The sequence below is a fragment of the Platalea leucorodia genome (genome assembly GCF_965183815.1).
Source record: "Platalea leucorodia genome assembly, chromosome: 1".
NCBI lineage: Eukaryota > Metazoa > Chordata > Aves > Pelecaniformes > Threskiornithidae > Platalea > Platalea leucorodia.
Genome location: NC_138823.1, coordinates 90325581 through 90348410, shown reverse-complemented (window position 1 = coordinate 90348410; position 22830 = coordinate 90325581). Strand labels below are relative to the sequence as shown.

At 37.7% G+C, this 22830-nt stretch overlaps 1 protein-coding gene across 3 annotated transcripts in view; it reads left to right on the top strand.

The window, feature by feature from the left end:
* The window catches only part of DROSHA (drosha ribonuclease III), a 77308-nt gene that overhangs the window by 44518 nt on the left and 9960 nt on the right, over positions 1 to 22830 (top strand). For all 3 annotated transcript variants that reach the window (XM_082314569.1, XM_082314567.1, XM_082314568.1), the window contains 11 exons: positions 303 to 410; positions 2877 to 3015; positions 3694 to 3754; positions 5695 to 5754; positions 7754 to 7853; positions 10618 to 10720; positions 13215 to 13285; positions 14376 to 14420; positions 17431 to 17588; positions 18446 to 18551; positions 22219 to 22360. In XM_082314569.1, the coding sequence (XP_082170695.1) occupies positions 303 to 410; positions 2877 to 3015; positions 3694 to 3754; positions 5695 to 5754; positions 7754 to 7853; positions 10618 to 10720; positions 13215 to 13285; positions 14376 to 14420; positions 17431 to 17588; positions 18446 to 18551; positions 22219 to 22360 (1093 nt within the window). The remainder of the gene's footprint in view (positions 1 to 302; positions 411 to 2876; positions 3016 to 3693; positions 3755 to 5694; positions 5755 to 7753; positions 7854 to 10617; positions 10721 to 13214; positions 13286 to 14375; positions 14421 to 17430; positions 17589 to 18445; positions 18552 to 22218; positions 22361 to 22830) is intronic.

Genomic DNA, 22830 nt, shown 5'->3' with positions numbered 1-22830 from the left:
TGACCAGATATTTTTTTACCTCTTTCAAGTTACTTAAGTAGAAGACTGGTTTTATGTATTTATTTATTTAGTCTGGGTGGGGCTGTGTCCCAACCGTGATTATGCAGATGGACAAATCTGATTTAATTAAGCACTCTGATGATAAAGGTTGGGAAACCATGGTGGGGTTTTTTTCTCATTTAAACCAAAACAATAAAACTCAATGTTGTGACAAATGGAAAGTGTTTGTATTTATAGCTTAGTCAGCTGAGTACTCTGTATGCTGAAGTTGAATGCTTTTCCTTATTGCAATTGTTTTTCAGCACGCAATGATGCTTCCTGTCCTCACCCACCATGTCCGCTACCATCAGTGTCTGATGCATTTGGACAAATTGATAGGCTACACTTTTCGAGATAGGTGCTTGCTGCAGGTAAGATATGAAAACTATAAACTACTTGCTCATTTGTCGTCCTAATATTATTGAGTTTATCCGTAATCCTGCCTGCTGTGCAAACTTGAGAAATGCAATGTGTTGCCACAGCTTGGACATCCTTGATTACTTGCACTGCAGAGCTTTCAAAAGTTTAAGTTATCCCAAGAGATTTCTAAATAGAGGCATCTATTGTGCATGTAGGCATACACTTACCTTTGCTCCAGTGATAGGTCTGGATTTGCTTGTAATGTGTAGAAAGACAAAAATATGCTTACTGAAAAGACTGTCAGGTACATTACTCATTATTTCTGTGTAAGTTCTTTTTTTTTTTTTAGATATTTGTGAAGAATACAATGTTATTCTGCAGATGAGCGTATATGCCTTTCTTCTTCCTTTTATAGTCTGTTGTTCCAAAAAAGAATAACTTCAGTGTTGTGTTTTTATTTTGCATTTATAGCTAGTGAAAAGGAATTTGCAAACTTCTGTTCAGCTCTTGATTTCTACAAGTACATGATGAAATTTTTGCATTTACGAACAAGGGCAGGAGCGGGAGAGGACAATTCTTATTTGTTTTAAACGCATCCGTGTCGCATGACCAGTCATTTATGTAAGTGCGTATTTGGAATTGATCAGCTCCAGAAGGCTGACTCTTGGCATGGTGTCCCCTTTCTTACGTTTTTTCTGAAGTTACTGGAGGGAAATGGAGACTCTTGTTCCGGATTTCCCCCTGAAATTAACATCCTTTCTCTCCACTGACTGGGGCTGAGAAAGGTGAATTTTCTCTGAGTTCAAAACATGGAGTTTCTGTATACGTATGGAGACTTTACTCCCAAACTACTTTAAGCAGAGGCTTACAGAGAAATCTTTTCTCATAGCGTCTCTGTTTTCTAGAATTTGGTTTCCGGGGCTTGTCCTACTGAAAGTTACATTAAACATTGAGAATCTTGTAGGATTTGGTTGTTTGCAGGCTGCCTATAGTTTTGGTATGAAAGATAAAAATGCAATGATGGAAATCCTCAAAATGTTGAGACCAAACACACAAACCAAAAAGGAAATTGCAATCGAAAGGGGAGAAAGGAAAAAATCAAGTGCATCAGCATTAGTCAAATTAATGTTTAGTTATAACAAAATTACTTTTTAATGCTTGATCCCTATGCAAATTTATTTAAAACCTACAAACTTGTTCCAGAAGAGAAAGAGCTTTCTAAAAATGTATGCAGCACCAGTCACCTAATTAAGCATAGGCAATATTAGATGTATAATTTTGCATTGATTTTTTTACCTGTTTCATTATGATGTATTCTTTTTAAAATACAGACTGGGCAAGAAAGATTACATTAATTTAACTATTTAGAGAAGTTGTAATGCGTCATCCAGTTCAGATGGAGCAGAAGTTAAGAATGTGCAATTATGACAAACTTATTAATATTAGCGAGGCATTAAAAAGGACTTGGAGAAAGTTCTTATTGTTGATTAAATGTAATTTTACTCTCTAAAATAATTAAAATAAACTTCTCTAAGGTTTAGAAAGCCATAGACAGTGTTTGAATGTACTACTGGAATGTCTTTGCTCATGGTCTGCAGCACCAGTCTTGCAAGTGTTTCAGAATTAACTTTCTGCAGCTTGAATTTGCCAATGTATCTCTTGTTTTATATACAAGGTGTATATACACATACATTTATACATGCATAATATTTTTAGGTATGTATGTGTAAAGAAAGAGAAAATGTGTGAGCTTGCAGGATGGAGTCATAAAAGCCAGCTGTAGTTCTATTTACTGCGGCCATTTTTGTAGTGGTGGTGTCAGCAGCAGAGTAAGCTTTTGATAATGCTAGATAGTACAAATGGAAAACAGAAGACCAATCCTGCCGTTGCTGTTCACTTCCGATTGAAGAGTGGCCCTGTATAGTCACGAGAGGTTCTGTGAATAACCATGCCAGAGATAATATACTCGTTTGTTACTGTTTGGTTTTTTTTGAAGTAGGAAAGTTTTATAGATATTTAAATAACCTAAATCAAATATGTGAATGTTTGAGAAGTTCTTTTAATTGTTCATATTTTTAATATGAATACTGACGCTGCAATGTTAGAGTGAATATATGTTTAAATAAGCAAATGTATTGAAATCAGGTCAGCAGAGCTGGTAAGCAAAACTCTTAGGGCAAATTGACAGTTCTTCTAAACTAATTTTTCTTTAAAGAAAAAAAACTGTTGAAAGTTAATTAGTTAAACTGATGATTGGGCATAAATATTGCTTCTTTCTGACATCTGAAATAGTACATCCTACAAATACAGGATGTACTGTTGCTGGAACCAAGCTGCTAATTGAGGACATCACTTTCTAGCCTTTCTTCAAAGTAAAAAATAACAATTATTAGCTACCAGTCCTAAGATTTTTTTTTTTTTCTTCTATTTGCAAAAATACATCTAAGACTCTTTTTCCTGTATGTGCTACATTACAGCTTGCCATGACTCATCCAAGCCATCACTTAAACTTTGGAATGAATCCGGATCATGCCAGAAATTCCTTATCCAACTGTGGGATTCGACAGCCGAAGTATGGAGATAGAAAAGTTCACCATATGCACATGAGAAAAAAAGGTATGCTGTTACACCATGCCATTTTTCTCTCACCTCACACTTAATCAGTAAGAAAACATTTTGTCCATTATTATTTTGTTGGCCATTTTTCTCCTGAGAGATCCCTTCAGTGGAGGATTTCAATGGTTGTATGCTGACACCAATGGGATCTTTCTAAAAGGCTGGATTTTGCAAATTAGTCAACAAGTAAAGAGCCGAGAAACAGCAAGGATAATAAATGGGACGACGTATTTTCTTTGATTTTTTTGGCAAGTATTGTTTTCTTCATTTGCTGCTCAACATGGTGAGCAAGCTGGAGAATATTTTGTAAAAATGTCTTATTAATGTGAAAATATGTGGTCTGTCTGCTGCAGAATATTCCTCACCCCTTAAAAGTATATTCAGCTGTAATGAAGTAAATTGTTTATTTTTTCTATAATGTTTGGAATGTCTTTTTCATGCAAAGGTGGTATTTTTATCTGGCTGAATGCAAAACTGCAACAGTGTTGTAATGGGACTGGGGTCAGTTAGGCAGGGAGCATCTGTAAGGATTATACTTGCTGTAAGTAAACCCTGTAAATAACAGGATGATCTGGTGTACATAAATTACAAAGTAACATTTTTGAGTAATTATTTTCTAAGCCTATTAAAATTGAATTAGTGGTTGCTTATTTAATAGTGCATTGTTTATATTTCTAGGGATAAACACCCTGATAAATATTATGTCCCGTTTGGGACAGGATGATCCAGCTCCTTCCAGGTAATGAAAATAATTGTTTGCAAGTAGGGAAGCTGTTGCAGAGGGAGATGTTTAATAGAAACAACCAACTTACTGTCAGCAACAGCTTTGGCAAATAGTTGAAATGAAAAGTCATTTTGAATTGACTTTTATATCATGAAAATGTGCTGAACCTCCATTAGCAGTGACATAGTAAATGTTTGGTCATGTCTGCAGAAAACTCCTGAGGAAGGTCTTAACATAACTCTATCATTTTTGTTTATCCTTGAAATGAGGAGGACGAAAAGGCTACCTTTTTGCTTTTTGCAGACTGAAAAATAAGATTTGTTGTTATTGTTATCATTGCTATAAATTGGATTCTCCATCACATTTCCTCACAGTAGTACCTTCCTGGCATGGCACCTTGTTAACATGAGTGTGATACTGAACGTGGGCTTCGCTGATTTACTGGTCTAATTTAAAGACGTATGCAAAAACCATTAATGTTGTAATGTAATAATCCTTAAATGACCACTAAGAATTCTGTGCAAATAAATAATGTTTAAGATATGGTTTATAGACACAGGCACCATATTTAGCCAAAGTGAATAAAGAAAGCTCATAGGGCTAATGCAAGAAACAGTTACATGTGAAATCTCCTAAATGCATTAACTAGAGGGCAGAGTGTATTTTAGTTAACTAGTGCTATAACCGGGCCTCTTAAGAGTCATCATTTTGGAGGAAGCTCGGGAATGAGAGAAGTTGAATGCTGAATACATTATTGTTGCAGTGTTTCCCAAATGCTGTTTCAGCTAGACCATGCCCTTTTCTTTGACAATCAGCCTCAATCTTATTTCAGCCCTCTTAAGATAACATGAGATAAGGCTAAATTGCGTTAATTCTCACAAAATAACACACAAATATAAAATCCCACTTCTGAGAGATCTGTGTTTTCCGCTATGTTGCTACACAGAGGAGTTGTAGTTTTGCTCACGCTTTATTGTTTTACACAGCAGAGGTACTTGAATTCTTTCAGCCCATTACAAAGGCCTGCTATTTCAGAAATTAGACTAACTATATAATTGTTGGGGGAGTGCAAATTACAATAAAAGCTGTCAGACACTTGAGAAGGATCTTCTGGATTAAAAAAAAAAAAATCCTGTTGCAATGGCCTTGATTCTATTATGATTGTGTAAAGTCAAAATGATGCTACATATATGCTTTGATGTGTAGAGCAAAAATTTGTATATATTTGAAGACAAACTCCTGTTCTTTTTCAGCTGATGTGTCCTGTTAGTCCTTTGTTATATAAGCAGGCAGAGAGCTTGGAGGAAATAAAACTTTATGCAAAACAGGAAGATCAGGAGCAGTGATAGAAGAAAAGGAAAACACAGGAAATATAAGATTCTACTAGCTTAATGCCATCTTTGAATGCATCTTCTTGTACAGCCATTTTTTCTTTCAAGCTCAAAGGAAGTTACAGAAAACAGGGCATTTAAAGGTGCTATGAAAAATGGAAGTACTTACTCCCATGTAGCTCTGCCGTACCAACGAATCTGTTGCAGTCATCACACCCTGCAAGTGTTGATGTTAATTACGTACACTTCCCTAGTTGCATGCACAAGACTGAAGACAGGCCGTTTGTTTCAGTCAGCTGGTGCCCTCTGATGGACAAAGAAACCTGACCTCAGTGCCAGTCAACGGTACTGTCTCCTTTCTCCATTTGTTAAGCTCTGACAATATCTCAGAATGGAACATATGAAAATTTCAAAGGCAGTGGTGTCAGTCCTGAGTTTCAAGATTCATGTAGTTGTTATTCTGTTTTGGAAAGGATTGTAACCCAGAGAGGGTGGGGGAGGCTGCAAGGATGTCTATCATGGCTGATTAGCAAACAACTCTGATTTGTTCTATTTTAATTGTATTGTGTAAATAACCAGCGTATGTTACTTAGCTGATAGTAAACCTTAAAATGCCTTTTTCAGGATTAACCACAACGAGCGTTTAGAATTTCTGGGAGATGCTGTGGTGGAGTTCTTAACAAGGTAAATGGGGAATTCTTCAACAGTCCTCACCTTTGTATGTTATTGTCATACCACTGGGCTTATTAAGCTTTGCAGTGTTTACTTTATGACTGTGTATGTTTGCAGTCCTGCCTGGTATTTAGAGCTGCACATCTGCACACAGCTCTCTTGAAAATTCCTTCAGTGCTGATGATACAACAACGAAGATTACAAAATGAAAAACTAGAGTTTCTGTTTCATGGAGTGCAATTTTAAGTTGGTTGGGGTTAGAGGTTATTCAGCTACAGACAAGTTGAACTTTGTACCCTTTTTTTAAAGGCAGGATATTTTTCTTAGCACACCATGTTGTTTCCATGGGTTCTTTTTCTCTAGTTGCAAGTGAAAAGCATTTATTGGTAATATTGAATGCATTGCAGTTCTTATATTTCTAGTTATTAGGGCTGTAGCTTGCATAATGTCTGTATGTAAATAAAATAGTTGAGCACAAATGTAATTTATTTAGAAGTAATAACAAGAAACCATGGTTCATCAAAAATGTTCCACTTTTGGTCTGAGTGTTTTGAAATCAGTGAACAGTACAGGGATGTTATCAGTTACCTCCGTTGGCCTCTCTTATCTGAGCACTAGAGGCAGGCAGTTCACACAAAACAAAGATTATAATCCATTTTCAGCTGCTTTGTTCTACTCTTTTTAATAGGGGAGTAGTCTTGTTTACTGTAAAGCTTCTCTTGAAGCAAGTTTGTTGTATGAATAACAAAACTGCCCTTATAGCTCCATTCTCTACTAACCTCTACTAGCCATTAGCTACTCAGTATTAAAAGCTATTAGTCTATAAAGGTCTCCACTGCCCTTAAAACCCATGGCCTTTTCTCTTATACAGCAGTACAGGCTGATAAGATGGAAGACTTGCTGATTTAAATGTCTTGCATTTTTCATTGTCATTGTTCATCAACCATCAGTTGACTTTCTGAGCTAACTTCTGTCTCAATTCAGAAAAAAACTGAGCTACATTTCTCTTCAGTAGAGCATGTAAGCACCTATTTAAGTCTGATTTTTTTTTTTCCTAACCCTTTACTTCAGGTCTCTGCTTTTGTGAATTATGATGCTTGATTAGATTGCCTCTAAGTTTAATAGTAATTTTTATTCTTAAATAATCTTGCATCCATCTGCACTTTTCTCCCTGTGTATTGGGTTAATAAAATATTTTAATAATTAGTGCCATCCACTATCTTATTTGTGGGATGTTGAAAACCGTCTCTGTATTAACTTCTTTCTGACATGGTTAGATAGTCATATATGAAGATATTCGGAACCTTTTATCTGTTACTCAGATCTTGGTTGGATCACTGAATTACTTCAAAGTTTTGTTTCTGTTCTATGAAGTATCTTCCTTGCATGATGACAAATATCATTAAAAGCAGTTGAAAGCCTGTCATTTTTACTCATTTTTTTCCTGTGGTATTAATGACTTCACACATTTGATAAATACAGACTGTTGAGTTCTGTTCTTTGGCTCCATTAGCATCTGTTAAAGGGCTGTAAGAACCTTGTAAACCACATATCCGGAGTGGTGGTCCAGCCTGAATCACTAGTATTATCTTAAAGCCCTGCATAGCTGCGGCATGGAGTTTCTCAAGGCTGGCTGGCAGTTCCCTTGTGCTTTATTCCTCAGCATCCTCTAGGTGTCAACCTTGCTGAATCCACTGCTACTGATAGATGGAAACCTTCAGTTGAGGGAAGTGCATGTCCTTGCTGGGATTTAGAGATTATGTACTGCCCAGTAGAGAAACAGCACTCTTCCTCCCCTGCTGCCAATGCTATCCAGTCGAATATTATTGAGCATTGTTTTAATATTTGTTTCTTTACCTTACTTCGAGCTGAGTTGCTGGCTTGGGAAGGAACACAGGGAAGCCTGTGTTACCAGCGAGGATCTGAGAGACGGGCACTGTTCCCTAGAGGCACAGGTGGTTCATTTTTAACCAAATGCTGACAGCATCTGATTTGATTTTTGTTTTGCCAGCGTCCACTTGTACTACCTGTTTCCCACTCTGGAAGAAGGAGGATTAGCTACATACCGCACTGCCATCGTACAGAACCAACACCTGGCCATGTTGGCTAAGGTACAGTTTTATACGTCTCTGTATTTGACACCCATAGGTAGGATACTGTTAGTGCGTGGATTGCCTCTTGAGGAATCTGCCTGCTTTGAACATCAGTGTCCTTACTGTGTTTTGTGTACAGCATTTGGGATACAGGAACTCTTCAGTTTGAAAGTAGATTTTAAAGATGAAGTAGGACCTAGTGTTTTCTCCAAAGCATATTTTTAGGAGGAGTAATTTTTGCAGGCAGAAGAATTAAGTTTTTAGGATGCCTATGTTGAAGGTGTGTCTATATTTACCTTTAAATTGCACAGGTAATGAAGCTGATAGTAGAAATTTAGTGAAGAAAAAGAAACAAGCTGGTTGTTTATAAAAGGACTTCCTGATAGAATATGTAGAGAGAACATGGCAGCATGTAGAGAAAGTGGTGAAAAAATGATTTTGTCTGCTCACTAACCTACATAGTCATTTTGAGATTTGCTGTGAACTGTGGAAGAGAAATATGTTAAAAAGGCTTTTGGTGAAAAGTTGTATTACCTCATGGGAAAAATTGAGGTGCCTCTGAATTTTATTTCATTTAATTCTGTGAGTGACAAGAGCTTTTTAGATTTCTATGTGATACTGGGGGTCAGCAATATGATATAGAAAGTTGATTAAGTCTCTATTCGTAGATAATTTGATATTCCCTTAGTCAGATTTGATTTTGTTAGCATGTTTTTTAAAAAACAGTCTGAGACTTACTGATGTAACGTATGAAGCTGTGCATGCATGCATGCGCCCACACATGTCCACTGTGTATTGCCTGTAGTTTTCAAGTGCTCTTTTAATCTTCTCTGTTCATATTCACGCAGTAATTTAAACAAGCGTAACCAATCTTGAGATGTTGGCAAAAACTGCATGATTTCTAACGTCATCTTTTTGCTCAGTTCTCAGGAGAGGCATTGGGTATTGAGTGAACACAATCTTTTTCCTCCGAAGCTTTAATGATTTAGATGAGCATGAATTGATTGAAATGTTTCAAGTCAGGGTTTTGCTTACAAATATAGTATTGAACTGCGTGACATTTGAATTCATGTTATTATTTTAAAACCTGCATCAGGAAAGCTCGTATGTTCTTAAAGCTCTGTTCACAGCCTTTATCATTGTACATGGACAACTTTTGAAAATTTTTATTGCAAAAATTTTTTAAACTGTATTTATTTTTATTAGATACAACTGTAAATATTAGATATCTATACATTCCTGTTTTCCCAACTTACCCTTTTTTCCTCTTGTATATCCTGTATGACCTTCCTGGTTTCATTCCTTTTAATTATCCCCTGCAGTGTCAGTGGGATTGCATTCACTTTACTTCCTCAGGATAATTCTCAGCTTCTCAATTTCTCTTGTGCGTGTGGAATGCAGTTTTAATTGAGGATCAAATGATAAATTTCTGTAGCTTCTAAGGGTCATCGTAGCAGGAATTTTAAAAATAATCTGAAATGTGTTATGATCAAAATTTAGAAGCAAAACACATGCAAAATAGGTTGAATGCAAGCTCCGAAAATGGAGATAAGCCATTGGAGAGAGGGGACAGAGGCCAACTCCCAAACACCACCAGTTAACATGAACATATGACAATAATCTGTAAGAAGTTTAAATTTGACATAAAACAATTAATGTTCCACTTTTATGTTGACTCTAACGAGCGTTCCCTGCGCATTAGAAAGTGCGGTGGAACATCATAAGTGGTAATTCCCTGGGTTCTAGAGCAGCGAATAGGCTCTCATTCATTGAAAATGGAAGACTTCTTTTTTCCAATTGAAATGTGTCTAAACCACGTGCCTCAAGCAACTTCGTCTCCACTTTTACATCTTAAATTTACTCTAGGAGGAAGAAGTTGAATGTTGAAGAGAAATTAGTCAGTAGAAACTTACACCCAGTTGGGAAGAATTTATTCTCATACAGACTTCGCAAGATGCACAAATCTCTTTAAAAATCTCAATAATGGTTTTGTGTCAAAAAGATGAATATGTAAAGAGAACCTAGTAGCTCTTGCCTGCATTTCTATAGCAGAATTATCATATAAGATATCTGACTTGCTACCTGAGATTCCGACTGCCAAGCAGAACTATGGTTTAAGCAACAGATGAATGTCAATGATGCACATTTGAAAAGAAAAAGAAAGATAGGTGGCACTGTGGATTAAAGTATCAGTCTTCTGCTTGCAGTGCCCAGAAGCTTTTGTTACTGCCACCTGTTGACACTCTTAAAGAAAAAAGTCAGATGTTCACTGGATTGTGTCTACCAGAGTTCCTGTTCCTCACTGTTGTACTTTATCTTCTTGTAGGCAAAACCTTTTTCCTCAGTGTTATCTCCTTAACCTTTGAATGTCCCTTCGGCATTTCTGAAGGCAAATCACACGAGGGCAAACTACCAGCAAGAAACACAGCACATTGCACCATCCAGCTGGTATCAGGCTGTTTTTCTGTTACATGCTCAGCCCACCTCTTGAACTCATTCCTAAATCTCACTAGTAACATGTTTTGATCTGGCTTCCCTTGACAATTTGGTTTGATAATTCCTAGCTTTCCCACGCTATCACACTCTAGTTGCTTGCCTCCGATAAACAAATATGAAGTCTTCTATTTTTAGCCTATGTCTGAACTGAAACTATGGAGAAAAGCTTTAAAGTTCCCTTAAACACAGTTGCTGCATAATAATAGTATAGATGTACTCTAGTGACTAGAACTGTACTCTTGTACTTCTAAAGCCACGGTTTTAACTCTTTCCACATATTCTGCAGAAGCTGGAACTAGATCGATTTATGCTTTATGCTCATGGTCCAGACCTTTGCAGGGAATCGGATCTCCGCCATGCCATGGCCAACTGCTTTGAAGCCCTAATAGGTAAAGCATGTGTACTTTTCTGTGCAGACAGTTACGTTTTAATATGTCTACATGCCATGTTGACTGCGATGGAGGAGACATGGGTCTGTGTTGAGTAGTGTTAGTAAGGGCAGGTGACAGTAAAGCTTCTTAAATCTTCTTCGTCTCTTCCCATCTCCTGCACATACGCCGTGTGTATAACATGACGAGCATGCAGTATTATGGTGAAAATCTCATCTTCCGTATCCTGCCTCCCACACACTGAAGATGCACTCATTTCATACCGTTGGGGCGCAGCGCTTCTGTCCGTCACCGCAGGACTCCACCTCTCGTGCGCCACCACGGCCTGCCCCCCTGTCTGGGGGGAGTAGTTCAGTCACCGTGGCCTGGCAGGAAAAGTGCAGGTTCACTGCTTCGTATAGTACTTGCAGAAACCTGCGAAATGTGGAGTTGCACTTCAGCCTTGAATTTTAAACTCTGCAGCTTGCTTTCTGAATGCACCAGGCACTCCCAACCAAGTCACCAGCCCGCTTCCTCTGTGCCCTGCTAACCTTCTCCTGTGAATTAAACGTGACATTTGCCAAGTAAATATTTTTGGTCTCTGCATTTTCCTTACAAATAAAAAGCATGGCAATATGCCATGGCTGGTGTAATAAAGCTACCAAAACCCCCTAGCTTAGGATGAAGGGGAGTTGTGTCAAATTTGCTGTTGGGCACTAAGATGCTGATTAGTGACTGGCTGCGCTAGTCGATAAATTTATGTTGAAGAAGAAATCAGGACGGCCTGACCATAGTTACCAAATAAGCAGGCAGTAAGGTGGAAATCTGATCCATTTATCCACACAAGCTCTATTCTAAGTAGCGTGTTTTTGTAAAACATTACTTGTTTGAATACACAAAGCAAGTTAAATCTCACTGACTGGGCTTCATATTCATCCAAATGTACTGTACATTATATTAGCTATGGGAATGGTTTAGCCCTGATCCAAGTCTTTACATACTACACAAACTCCTAAAGCATTTTGTCCTGCTTTGAAAAATAGATCGTTGTTGGCTTAGATGTCAACAGTTCTGTGCATTCTGCCTTGGGCCAAATTGCATTTCATCTTATCAAGAAATAAGAGTTTTCTTTTTAACTCTATTTTGCTTTCCAAGAGTGCTTTGATCTTTAATTTAAAAATAAAAAACAAACAGAAAAGGAACACTAGATATGTATCTGTGGCTTTGTTCATATACTTCGGTTTGTCTAGGATGTAATGATGAGGACTATTTGGCAAGCATTGAGATTTGCTAAGAGAGCAGGCTTGCGTGTTTAACCTCCAATACAAAGTTGTTCGCAAAGTTAATTGAGCAATAAGATTTTGTCAGGGCCATAGCTAAAATCTGAGAGCTTGTTAAGGGACTACGAAAGTATATGTGGGGTCTGGAGCTCCTACTTGAGAACCTTTGTAAAAGGCTGGTGCTTATTCCCTGTGATGAAAATAATAACCAAAAGTATAAGCAGCCTGCCTACGGCCTGTTTGAAGTTCTGTGCTCTCATAATATGCCTCTGGCAAGGTAGTCTTATCCCCAAACTATTCTCCAAAGAGTCCAAAGTAGTTGACCTAGTGAGGAATTAAAAGGAAAGATGGGTGGAAAGACACAGCAAGGCAAACCATGTTCTCCCTGTATGTGGGAACATCAACTCCCTTTCTCTGTGTTCTTCATGTAGCTCTGTATTCCCTTTGCTTTTATAAAGATGTGCTTACAAGAACTAGTTTGAGGTTTTCAGAAGCCCTCCTGTGAAGAGTACCAAAGGACAAAATGTTGATACTGAATTTATAGTGCCTGTGCAGATAGAGTGTGTATGGTACACACAAAAAATATAATATAGTAGCACAAATTTTGCAGAGCTTGTTACTAATGGGCATGTGGAGGGCTAGAGAGGGCTGTATATGCAGTTTAAAAGAAAAACAAAAAACAAACAAACCAAAAAACAACGTACCATAATCTCCAGAAACTGAGAGATGCAGAGGTGCAGTTTCCAGTTCAGACAATGTATTGGGGTGCTATTGGGGAGGCACTGAGGTTTGGAATAGCCCTGATGCATCATTTATGTTGCTGAATGTAATGTTGTTGAAAGTACGGAATAAATGAAAATTATTTGGTAGCTATTGAAATGTATTTCATGGCTTTCACTGTCTACATATATGGTATAGTTAGCTGATTACTGGAGACTATGTTTAGAAATAAATTGCTTCTAGCCTAATTTGTTTAAACTTTGCTCTTCGAATGTATAATTTTCTATCACTGATTTAACTATTTCAGGTTTTTCTGTGCATTTTATGACCATTGATTTATATTGGTGTTTTACATGGTTTAAATTTCTCAAAAAATTAGGATTTACTACAGAAAGCATCCTTTTTAAAAATGTATTGGAGATGAAGAAGGCAGAGATCTTTGACTTTCCTGTGCTTAGTAATTTTCTAAGTACTAATGCATTATTGACCTTTGATGTATTGGTCCCCTTATGCAGGAGCTGTTTATCTCGAGGGGAGCCTTGAAGAAGCAAAACAATTATTTGGACGTTTACTCTTCAATGACAAGGTATTTATGTATTTATATGATTTGATTTCTGTTTTAAAAATAACTGAAGACATGCTTTCTTGTCCATTGTTTTATTTGAGAATCAGAAATGAACAGCAATACACCTGTAATACTTTGTTACTGGAAACTGAATGTAGCATAGTGTGTTTAGGACAGCAAGCTGCACTGGTTCAGGCAAAAAAATTATGGTGTTTTCTCAGGTGTGCTGTTTGTTGGTTGGCTTAGCGAAGGGTGGGTGGTGTGGGAAACCTGCAGACTTCCATTCAAAGTGCTGCTCTAACAACAGAGGTGGGTGCTGTGGAACCAGGCAGCATGCTTTGGGGAAATGATGCACATGTAGAGTGACTATTCCTGTTTATTCAGTTAAATCCTCCCGCCCCTAAAAGTTTTAAACATATCTTTGAAAAAAATACAGGGGATTTCATCCAGCGTTTGCCCAATTGCATAATTAAAGTCTGATCTATTCTTGCATACTGTATCTTAGATCACTGTTGGTTGGAATTTATCCCATGTAATGGCTAAGGAAAGTAACCAGTACATACTGCTGGGACAATACATGTGGCAGTGGTGAGGGGCTGAATTATACAGTCTTTCCTTCTTGAAAGTCTCCGAGTCTGTGAAATGACAAAGCTTATTAGAAATAAAAATATTTTGACGCCTATCGTAATTCAGTGGTTCTTTTGCTGCTCAGTGCCTGTAGTGAAGGAAGCCTATGTGAAATAGAAGAAAATAAATGTTTTTTTTTCTTTTTTAGTCCTTGCCTTTGGTGAAGTCAAACTTGCTACTGAGGAGTACTTGCAAATAAAGTTAGTCTTGAGGCTTAAACAAATCTTTTTCTTCCTTTGAGCACTTTTTATTTGGTTCAAGGATTTTTCCACCTCTTTGACACAAGCTAATTGGGAGAACTACAGGCAGTTTGAACGGCAAATACACGATTTTAAAAATTAGTTTGCCAGCACTATTGAATTTGCAATAAGCAGAGCCAGCATCTGAAATAGTTCAGTATTTCAAGTAATGACATTTTATTTAGTACTGTGGAATTTGTTAAATGATTCCCTTGAGCATTAAAGGCATCTCTCAATGTTTGCAGGACCTGCGGGATGTATGGCTTAATTATCCACTACATCCACTCCAAGTAAGTGTATCCCTTTCTGTAATAAATTTCATAGCTCTGTTTTATTTTCAGGGATGCTTTTCCATAGGTTTCTATCGTAATGACACCTCAGAAATTGTGCTAAAAAGAAGCCAAAGGAGTGTATATATTTGCCTTTGTGTTTGGTTTTAGTTTTTTTTTTTTTTTGTAAATAATGAGTCTCTGCCTCTCTGAGGATTAATCATACACCTTTCCTTGGCTCATGTTTGATACATAACTGTGCTTCTCATATGATAAATCTAGTGAGAGGTAACATTTTGGTGGCTTCTTGTTCATCTTCTTGAAGTTGGGGGAAAAAGGGTACAAAAACAATGTACATATTTTGTTAACCTGAAATTAAGACTGAAACCTTACTAGTAGGAAGGCACATTAGTTGAATGGAATAAGAGTGTGATTCTAATATTTTTTTTTTTGTGTGTGTGTGTGCGCAATGATAGCATGGTTGTTTTGGTGATTCCAGTAGCTCTAATACCAAGTAAGTACTGAAATTATCTGAAGGCTAATTTATTCTCCGTGTATTGGAGGATACAAGCTCACAAGTTGTTAGTTTACAAGGCTGGAAGTTGGGAGAATGGTTTCCTAGTCCTTGTTCCCTGACTGAATTCTGGGGGAGACCTAGAGCAAGTCACAGAGCCTCTCTGCACTGTAGCTCCTTGTCTTCACAGCAAATGTAGTAGCATTTTCCAAGTGTGCAGGGGTGCTGCAAGAATAGCTCTATTCAAATTGTCATCCCGTCAGTGAGTAAGGTGTTTAGGATCATATGAACATCTGAGAGGTTGCTTCTGTCCAACCAAATCTCTGATGTTTTGTGCAGTCGGTTTGACTCCTTTGAAACTATTTATGAGCACACCCTTCCAGCAGAAGGTCACTTTGAGGCCTTCATCTGAAATGTCTCATATTTGCATGTATTTTGCAATGGGTACGTAGACAAAATCTTCAGCAACAAATAGCGCACCTGAAACATTTTTTTATGACCAACTCTCTGTGAGTGTAAATAGAAGAGTCTTAATGGGGAGATAAACTTTGGAGATTCAGCACTACCTATCCTGCATGGTGGCACAAGCTCCCAAGAAAATTCTTAGCCCAGATTTCTTTCTTTTCTCATACTTTATTTTATTTTAACCTCTTTATCTCTGCTTTCACAAAGAAGACTTGGACTCTGCTTAGAGATTGGAGACAGCCAGTATATGCAACTTATCATTTCTTGCGACTACCTTAACTTGTGTGATGAAAATTTATTTTCTTCCATGTCCCAGAAGTCATCCTAGCTCTCTACTTACCAGTAGAGGAAACACAGGCTGCTCAGGTAGGCCTTTGGGCACAGCTAGCCTGAAAAATGGCATTTTAAAAATTATTAAAAGTCACTGTAATAATATGGCAAATAAGATGCCAATTTAAAAAAAAAAAGCTCTGGGTAAGATACACAGAACTGAAGGCCTGTAACCCTGTTATGTGGCAGTAGTCTAGTCAGTAGAAATAGTGATGAAAAAAGAGTAATTAGTGGTCACCTGGATAAATGTGGTCTCTTTGGAAAGAGTTAACATGTAAAGGCAAGTCCTGCCTCACAAATGAATAGGAGATTTTAGAGGAGAGAACAAAGCATGTGATGATGCAGATGATACTGTCTGCTGGGTTTCCTAAAAGGCTGTTGGAAAAGCACTCATTAAAGGCTTTTAAAAATGTGTTTAAAAAAACAAAAGAAAGGAAGGAAAAAAAATAAAGCAACCCCAGTGAATATTGCCAGTCCTTACAAGATTTAAAGGAATGGCTGAAGCATAAGAAATGGAGAACAGCAGTGAAATGGCCACATCTTACAAGGGATGGAGATCACTGGCAGATTTCCCTAGGGATCTTTGCTGAAGAACAGGCTGTTCATATCGACAGCTTAGAGAAGAGGATGAGCAGTGAGGTGGCAATTTGTTAACAATACCAAATTATTCAGGGTAGCAGGGACAACAGCAGAGTGAAGAATTGCAGTCTGATTGTGAGAATGCAAGAGTGACTAACTATGGAGTAAAAAAGCAGATCAAATTCTGTGTAGGTAAATATAAAGGACTGTGCATGAGGAAGCAAAAAGCAGTCTCAGCTCCACATGCAACTGAACTCCACACTGACCATTATCACCCAGGCATGGGATTTTGGTGCTGGGATATGTAGGTATATGAAAATGTCATCTGAAAGCTCAGTTGTGTTTAAGGAAAAAAGTCAATTTGAATTTAATCAGTTAATAGAAAAGGGACAGGCAACAAACCAAGAAAGATCTTAATGCCACTTTAAAAAACTGTGGCTGTTCTTACTTTTCCTTTAGGCATCCTCATCTGGATGATTCCTCCTCTGAGGCATTGCTATACCAGAGGGATGCCCAGAGTGGCTGGAGGAAATGCCTAAGCCATTTCCCGACTCCAGAAAGTCATTTAACAGTGTCACTACATCAAGGATATCAGACAAGAAACTGATAAGAAAAGATACTGACGCAAAGTGATCATTTTAATTTTCTTGTGTTATTGTGCCTTTTGAATTTTATATACTAAGTATTTATTCTTTATTTTTGATACTGAAGGAAAGTGGGAGAAATAGATTTGGTTTTTGTCTCATCTTGACATGTCTGCCAGCCCTATTCTAATAATTTTTGAATCTGTTGCTCTGTTGCAAACAATATGATAATATTAGAAAACTGAGACATGTACAGTTATGCATGTTGTGTGAAAATAAGTAGCCCATGCTATCCACATGTAGAGCTAGGACCATATAAGCAATGTTTTAAAAATGCCTCAGCTGTTAAAAAGGCATACATCAGAGCTCATATCTTCTTTGAGTGGTAATTATCCAAGACAAAAAACCAGAGGAAACTGGGTTTTCTCAGTTCAGCTGTCCACAGAACGACTTGTTCCCTGTATTCTTTGCCCTTGTGCTTTACAGAAGGCTTGCTTTTCTCTGAAAAGTTCTAAAACAGTGTCAGTTTGTCATTGTTTGCACTTAATTTTATTTACAGCTGCAAGAGTCCAATACTGACAGGCAACTCATTGAGACCTCTCCAGTTCTTCAGAAGCTTACAGAGTTTGAGGATGCAATTGGAGTCATCTTTACTCATGTTCGGCTTCTAGCACGTGCATTCACTCTGAGGACAGTAGGCTTTAACCACCTGACTCTGTGAGTACACGGCAAGAGTCCTCGTGTAGCTCTCTTGTTCCTTCTGTTAGTATCCCACATTGCTTTATTTGTAAACAAACCCTAGATGTTATATCTGTTCTCCAGAAGAGAATAGAGCAGCTATGTTCACAAGCCCACCTGGCTCAGTATCCCATCTCTGACAGTAGTCAGTAGTGGATACCTTGGGAAAGACTATAGATGATGTTAGAGAGACATCCCAGTCTTTCTTCTGAGCTTCCTGCATCATTGATACTTGCATATCACTCCTGAGACAGTAGCAAAACATACTTGGAGGTACATTTGGCAGAGGAAAGAAGTAAAATCATGCTCTTTGGTCCAAGTGAAGCCCTTGTGTTCCGTGGCGTGTAGAGCTGCCATGCCTCGTTTTAAAGCAAAGAGTAGAGCCATACCAGTGGTTACCCAGTCCAGGATCTCGCATGGATTTAAACCCTGATCCTTTTATTTCTTGTGAATGGACAGACCTTTTTCTCTATTGAAGTCGTTGCAGTCATTAGTTCACTTTCTTATAAGAAGTTACAGGTACAGAACTTATCCTGTTACAAACTTGATGTCAACTGCTTTTCTACTTCAGTTGGTCCCAGATCTGTGATCTAATAAGTGTGTTTATATGTAGCTACCCTGATTTGCTTTCTCCCTGAAAGTTGGGGTTACAACAGTAATGAACTGTGTTTTCATCTCACCTGGTTAATGCTGGAAAATTATCTTAAATGCGTTTGGAAATGAGTGAGGCTTACTCTCAGATCACTCTTTATTTTAATATGTGTGTGCATGCTGGTTTTGTTTTTTCCTCCCTGAGTGCTTATTGATTTTTGCTGCATTGATGTCTCATTTTTCAGAGGCCACAACCAGAGGATGGAATTCCTGGGTGACTCAATAATGCAGTTGGTAGCCACAGAGTATTTATTCATACATTTCCCTGATCATCATGAAGGGCACTTAACGGTGAGTCTGTCATCAATCATGCTCTCTGGAAGAGCAAGAGTGGGATGGAGACTGAAATTATGGAAGCAGCTAGTGAATTATTCTGGATTTGATTAATAAAAGAAGCCTCAGCAACCACTGCTCTTAATAAGGCTTTGTTAATTTTAAGTCATGAGCACTGCAATGAATAGGAAATGGTGATTTATGAGCCCAGTGCAATAATTTTTGTTCTGTCTGTGAAATGGATCAATAATTTTAAGGATGTCAGTGATGAAATTGGGAGATAAGACTAGTTCTTGTTTAAAGATGGGTCTCTTAAACCATTTATTTAAATAGGCACATCACATGACTTTTTTTATTCATGACTTCTAGCCTGTTGAACCTGCAACCAGGCAGGGTTATGTTTCCTGATAAGAAGTTTTTACAATCTATTTTACTCTGGTTTTCCTGTTGTCTTCAATCTGGAGCTCCTGTGGTAGCTTTTGAATTTAATTTTACTATTGTTATAGGCATCTGTTGTTGATTACTGTAGCCTTTCAGTCTCTCTTATCTGGGCTCTAAACAACCCAGTTTGGGGATCTTTCAGCAATTTACGGTACTTTAAACACAGAGTGGTAGTATATGTAGTTTTTTTCCGGATTGATTCATTTAGTACTGCACTTAGACAGCTGTGGCTTTATTTGTGAGGAAGAAATTTTCTTAGGCTTACTAAATTTTTTTTAGTTTTCTTGACTAGCATAAAAAAGCAATACATGTATCAGGAATATGAGTCGAGTCTTCTAGTTAAAACTATGAAGTAGCACTGTACGTTTCTTAGCTACTTGGAGTGGTTTTCTCAAATCAATAAAGGGATGGCAATGCTAAGTCTCTAGCAGGCAATGTGTTTTCCAGAATATGCTGCTTGGGTGTTTTGGTCTAAAGATGTTTACAAGAAAAAAAGTACATGCTCTGACTAAAAGTTATTGTAATTTTTCTTCACCAGTTCTTAAGGTTCATTTACATCTGTATGGATTCTTCTGCACCATTCAGGAGACAGAGAGGACAAAGCCTGAACTTTTGAAGTAAAAGTTAAAAGGGGAAGAGCCTTGTCATATTAATTCTTCAGAGAAACAAAAACATAAGGCAGAAATCCCAGACTAGTGGTATTCTTTTGCTTTGTGGGTGACTTTTAAGAATGTAGGCATCAGTGTTGTTACAGTAAGATAAATCTTTCAAGAACTATTTGGCAGGAAGGATATGAAGTGTTGCTATTAATGGGTGTAAATACTCAGAACAATGATCAGAACATCTCTGTGTTGCTTAATTTAATGATTAGTGAGTTGGCAAGTAGAACAAGTTGCACAGTCCAAGTTTGTAGGGGGAACTACAAAGATAGAGTGGAATGGATGCTGAAAACACATTAAGATACGGAGAAGTAGGCAACGCCTAGAATAAAATTTCAACTCTGGGGATGCACATGCAGTGAAAAAGAAAATTGTCTTAGAATATTTTTAAATGTGAGGACAAATGAAATGAGACATGTGAGAAAGGAGACTGATGATGTGGGATCTGAAGAGAAACAGCAAACAGAGATCTTTCTTCTGTTATCTGGGAACATACTTAGATTTGAAGTAATAACAGGACATCAGCCGAATGGTGTCTGTCGTGTTGAGGACAATTTTGGTCAAGGATGGGAAGACTCCACTTGACTGCCAATGCAGTGGCTTCCCAGTGTATAGTGATTACTTGTGAAGAGATGTCTGTAAATTAACTATTTTTAAGCAAAAGAAAGGAGAATGTAGTCTTGTCTACATATTTTGAGATAGCCAAGTGATCTGCCAAAAAAGAGGATGAAATTTTGTTGGCTATTGGAAGATACAGCTTCTCCAGTACTGGCTTATGCAACAGTCATGGGTAGTAGTATGCTGTGTGAAGATGGAAGAATAAAAAAAAATTGCTTTGTAATTAGATTTAAGCTCCAGTTGAGTATCCGTCACACATTACAGCATCTGCAATGATGCAGGCTGCGTGTTGCCAGAGTGGAGACTAGCTCTAAAAAAGTTGCTGGGTAGGCACAGGTACTGTATCTTCCCCATATCATTAGGGGGAATTGAGTTTCTTGCTAGATCACACTTGCAGAGGAGGCAAATTCTAATATGGAGCAAGTTGATAACCACAGTGCTAGAAGGATAACTGTGTTTTTTTTCCTGTCCCTAATTCACTGTGTAGTGTGTATGTTGCTCTTGTTTTATGATGCTACTAATCATGATTAAGGGTCCCATCAAAATAAATATTCTGCAAACACAGCAAAAGAGATCCTTCTTGTCCCATTACAAGAAACAGATTTTGTCACATGATACCGCACTTCTGTCTTGTAGGTTGCATATCATACTTAGGATTTTGTTGGGGAAAGTATTGCTTATTTATCTTAGGGACGTAAAAGGGGAGAATTTTGGAAAGGAACAAGCAGAAAATGAGTTTAAGCAGAGGTTAGGGAGGCAGGTAATAATCCTATCTGCAGTCTGCCTAGTTTACGAAGATCAAGTTGTGAGTATCTGCTTCATACATCATTGCCAAACAAATTATGAACATACTGTTCTTTATTTATCTGTTGTCAGAGATGAAGTATCAAGTGCAGCAAATAAATCTTGATTTTCATAAGCTCAGTTGACATGCTGGAGCCAGGTAGCATATAACTTGGTTCTAATAAGCTGAGCAAATGTGACATGGAAGACAAAAGAGAGAAAAAATGCGTATACGGCTTCTCAACTGTAGATTACATATAAACAGTGGAAAAGAGAGACATTCTTTCCCTCCCACCCCCACCTCCCATAATATCCCTAACTTCTTAAATTAATGCTGTTCCATTTAAAGCAGAAAAGCAAACAAACAGGAAAAAAGCTCAACTTAACCAGGGGTTCCGAAAATTGTATGAAACCCTAAAATTCCAAAATACTCCTTTAAGCTGTATGAGATTGTGTCTTTGGCAGAGCTCTATTTTTATTTAGGCAATTCGGCCTAGAGCCTAGGTTAAGCACTTAAAGGAACTCTGCTGGAGAACCAGGTGTCCTGGACATTGTCATCCATTGAAAATGTTTGAGACAGATCTTTGTCAGGGATGCATCAGCTCAGCTATACTGCCTTCAGTAGAGCAAAGAGTACATACAGGCTGTCCAGCTATGCATATTCTTCTCTGGCCAAATGAATGGAGCAGCTTCCTCATCTGTGCATTTGTTTTTCTTACTGCGTATTTATTTCTTATTTGGTGGACACTGGGGACTGCTCTATAGACTCCAGAATATTGTATGTTTATACTTTATGTGGAAAAATGTATATAACTGTATTACTTAAACTAGAAAAATGCAGATTAGCTGAAAAAGTGTAGGACTGATGAGGAGATGGTATATGAGTGCAAAGAAGCTCACAAACAAGCATTTTAAATGCAAGACATATCTACAGAAGTAATGTGTCCATAGAATAAATAAAATTTGGTGAGAAGAATTGAAAGAGAAGGAAAAATCAGCAGTAGAAAGAACGAGAGCATGTGTTTATGTGAATCATTTGAAGTGTGCTGAAACAAAATGTCAATGAACTGAGAGAAGTGAGAGGCTACAAGGATAAAAGTAACTTTTTTTCCCCAGCTCTCCCTACCTTCTATAGTTTGGTATTGCTAATTGTTACCATTGAGTGGAACTTCTTTCTATTGCAGTTGTTGAGAAGTTCTTTGGTGAACAACAGGACACAGGCCAAGGTGGCAGAAGAGCTGGGTATGCAAGAATTTGCCATCACTAATGACAAGACAAAAAGACCTGTTGCTCTTCGAACTAAGACTTTGGCTGATCTCTTGGAATGTGAGTTAATTTGGTTATAACAGCTTAGTACTTATGTAACTTCTTTTTCCTTGGGGCTTGTTTAAGAAAGCCATTAGAAATCCCCCAAATCACTATTAGAATATATGTTCAGGTTTTCAAATGAATTATGCCTATACCTCTGAAAGCCAGATTTTCGACCACTAGCCTAGATTTTTGAAGTCTGTATGAAAGCAGGAAGGAGGTGTAATTGCAGATACAAAGTTGTAGGCTTAGAAATTGACGGGTCATGATGGCCAGGTCAAAAGCATGTCTAGAAAGTTAAAGCTTGTATTCCGAGTTGAGCTATTTAACAGCAGTTTCAGTGTTTCATTAATATGTTCTTGTTGCTGTTGGAAGATAAAGTAGTTCGTTCAGCAGGTGAATGTTTCCGTGGCTCATTTGACTGCGTTTTAGGAGGTTTCAAAATGGTCATTCCACAAGAGGGAAAGCGACATTGAAATTAAATTATT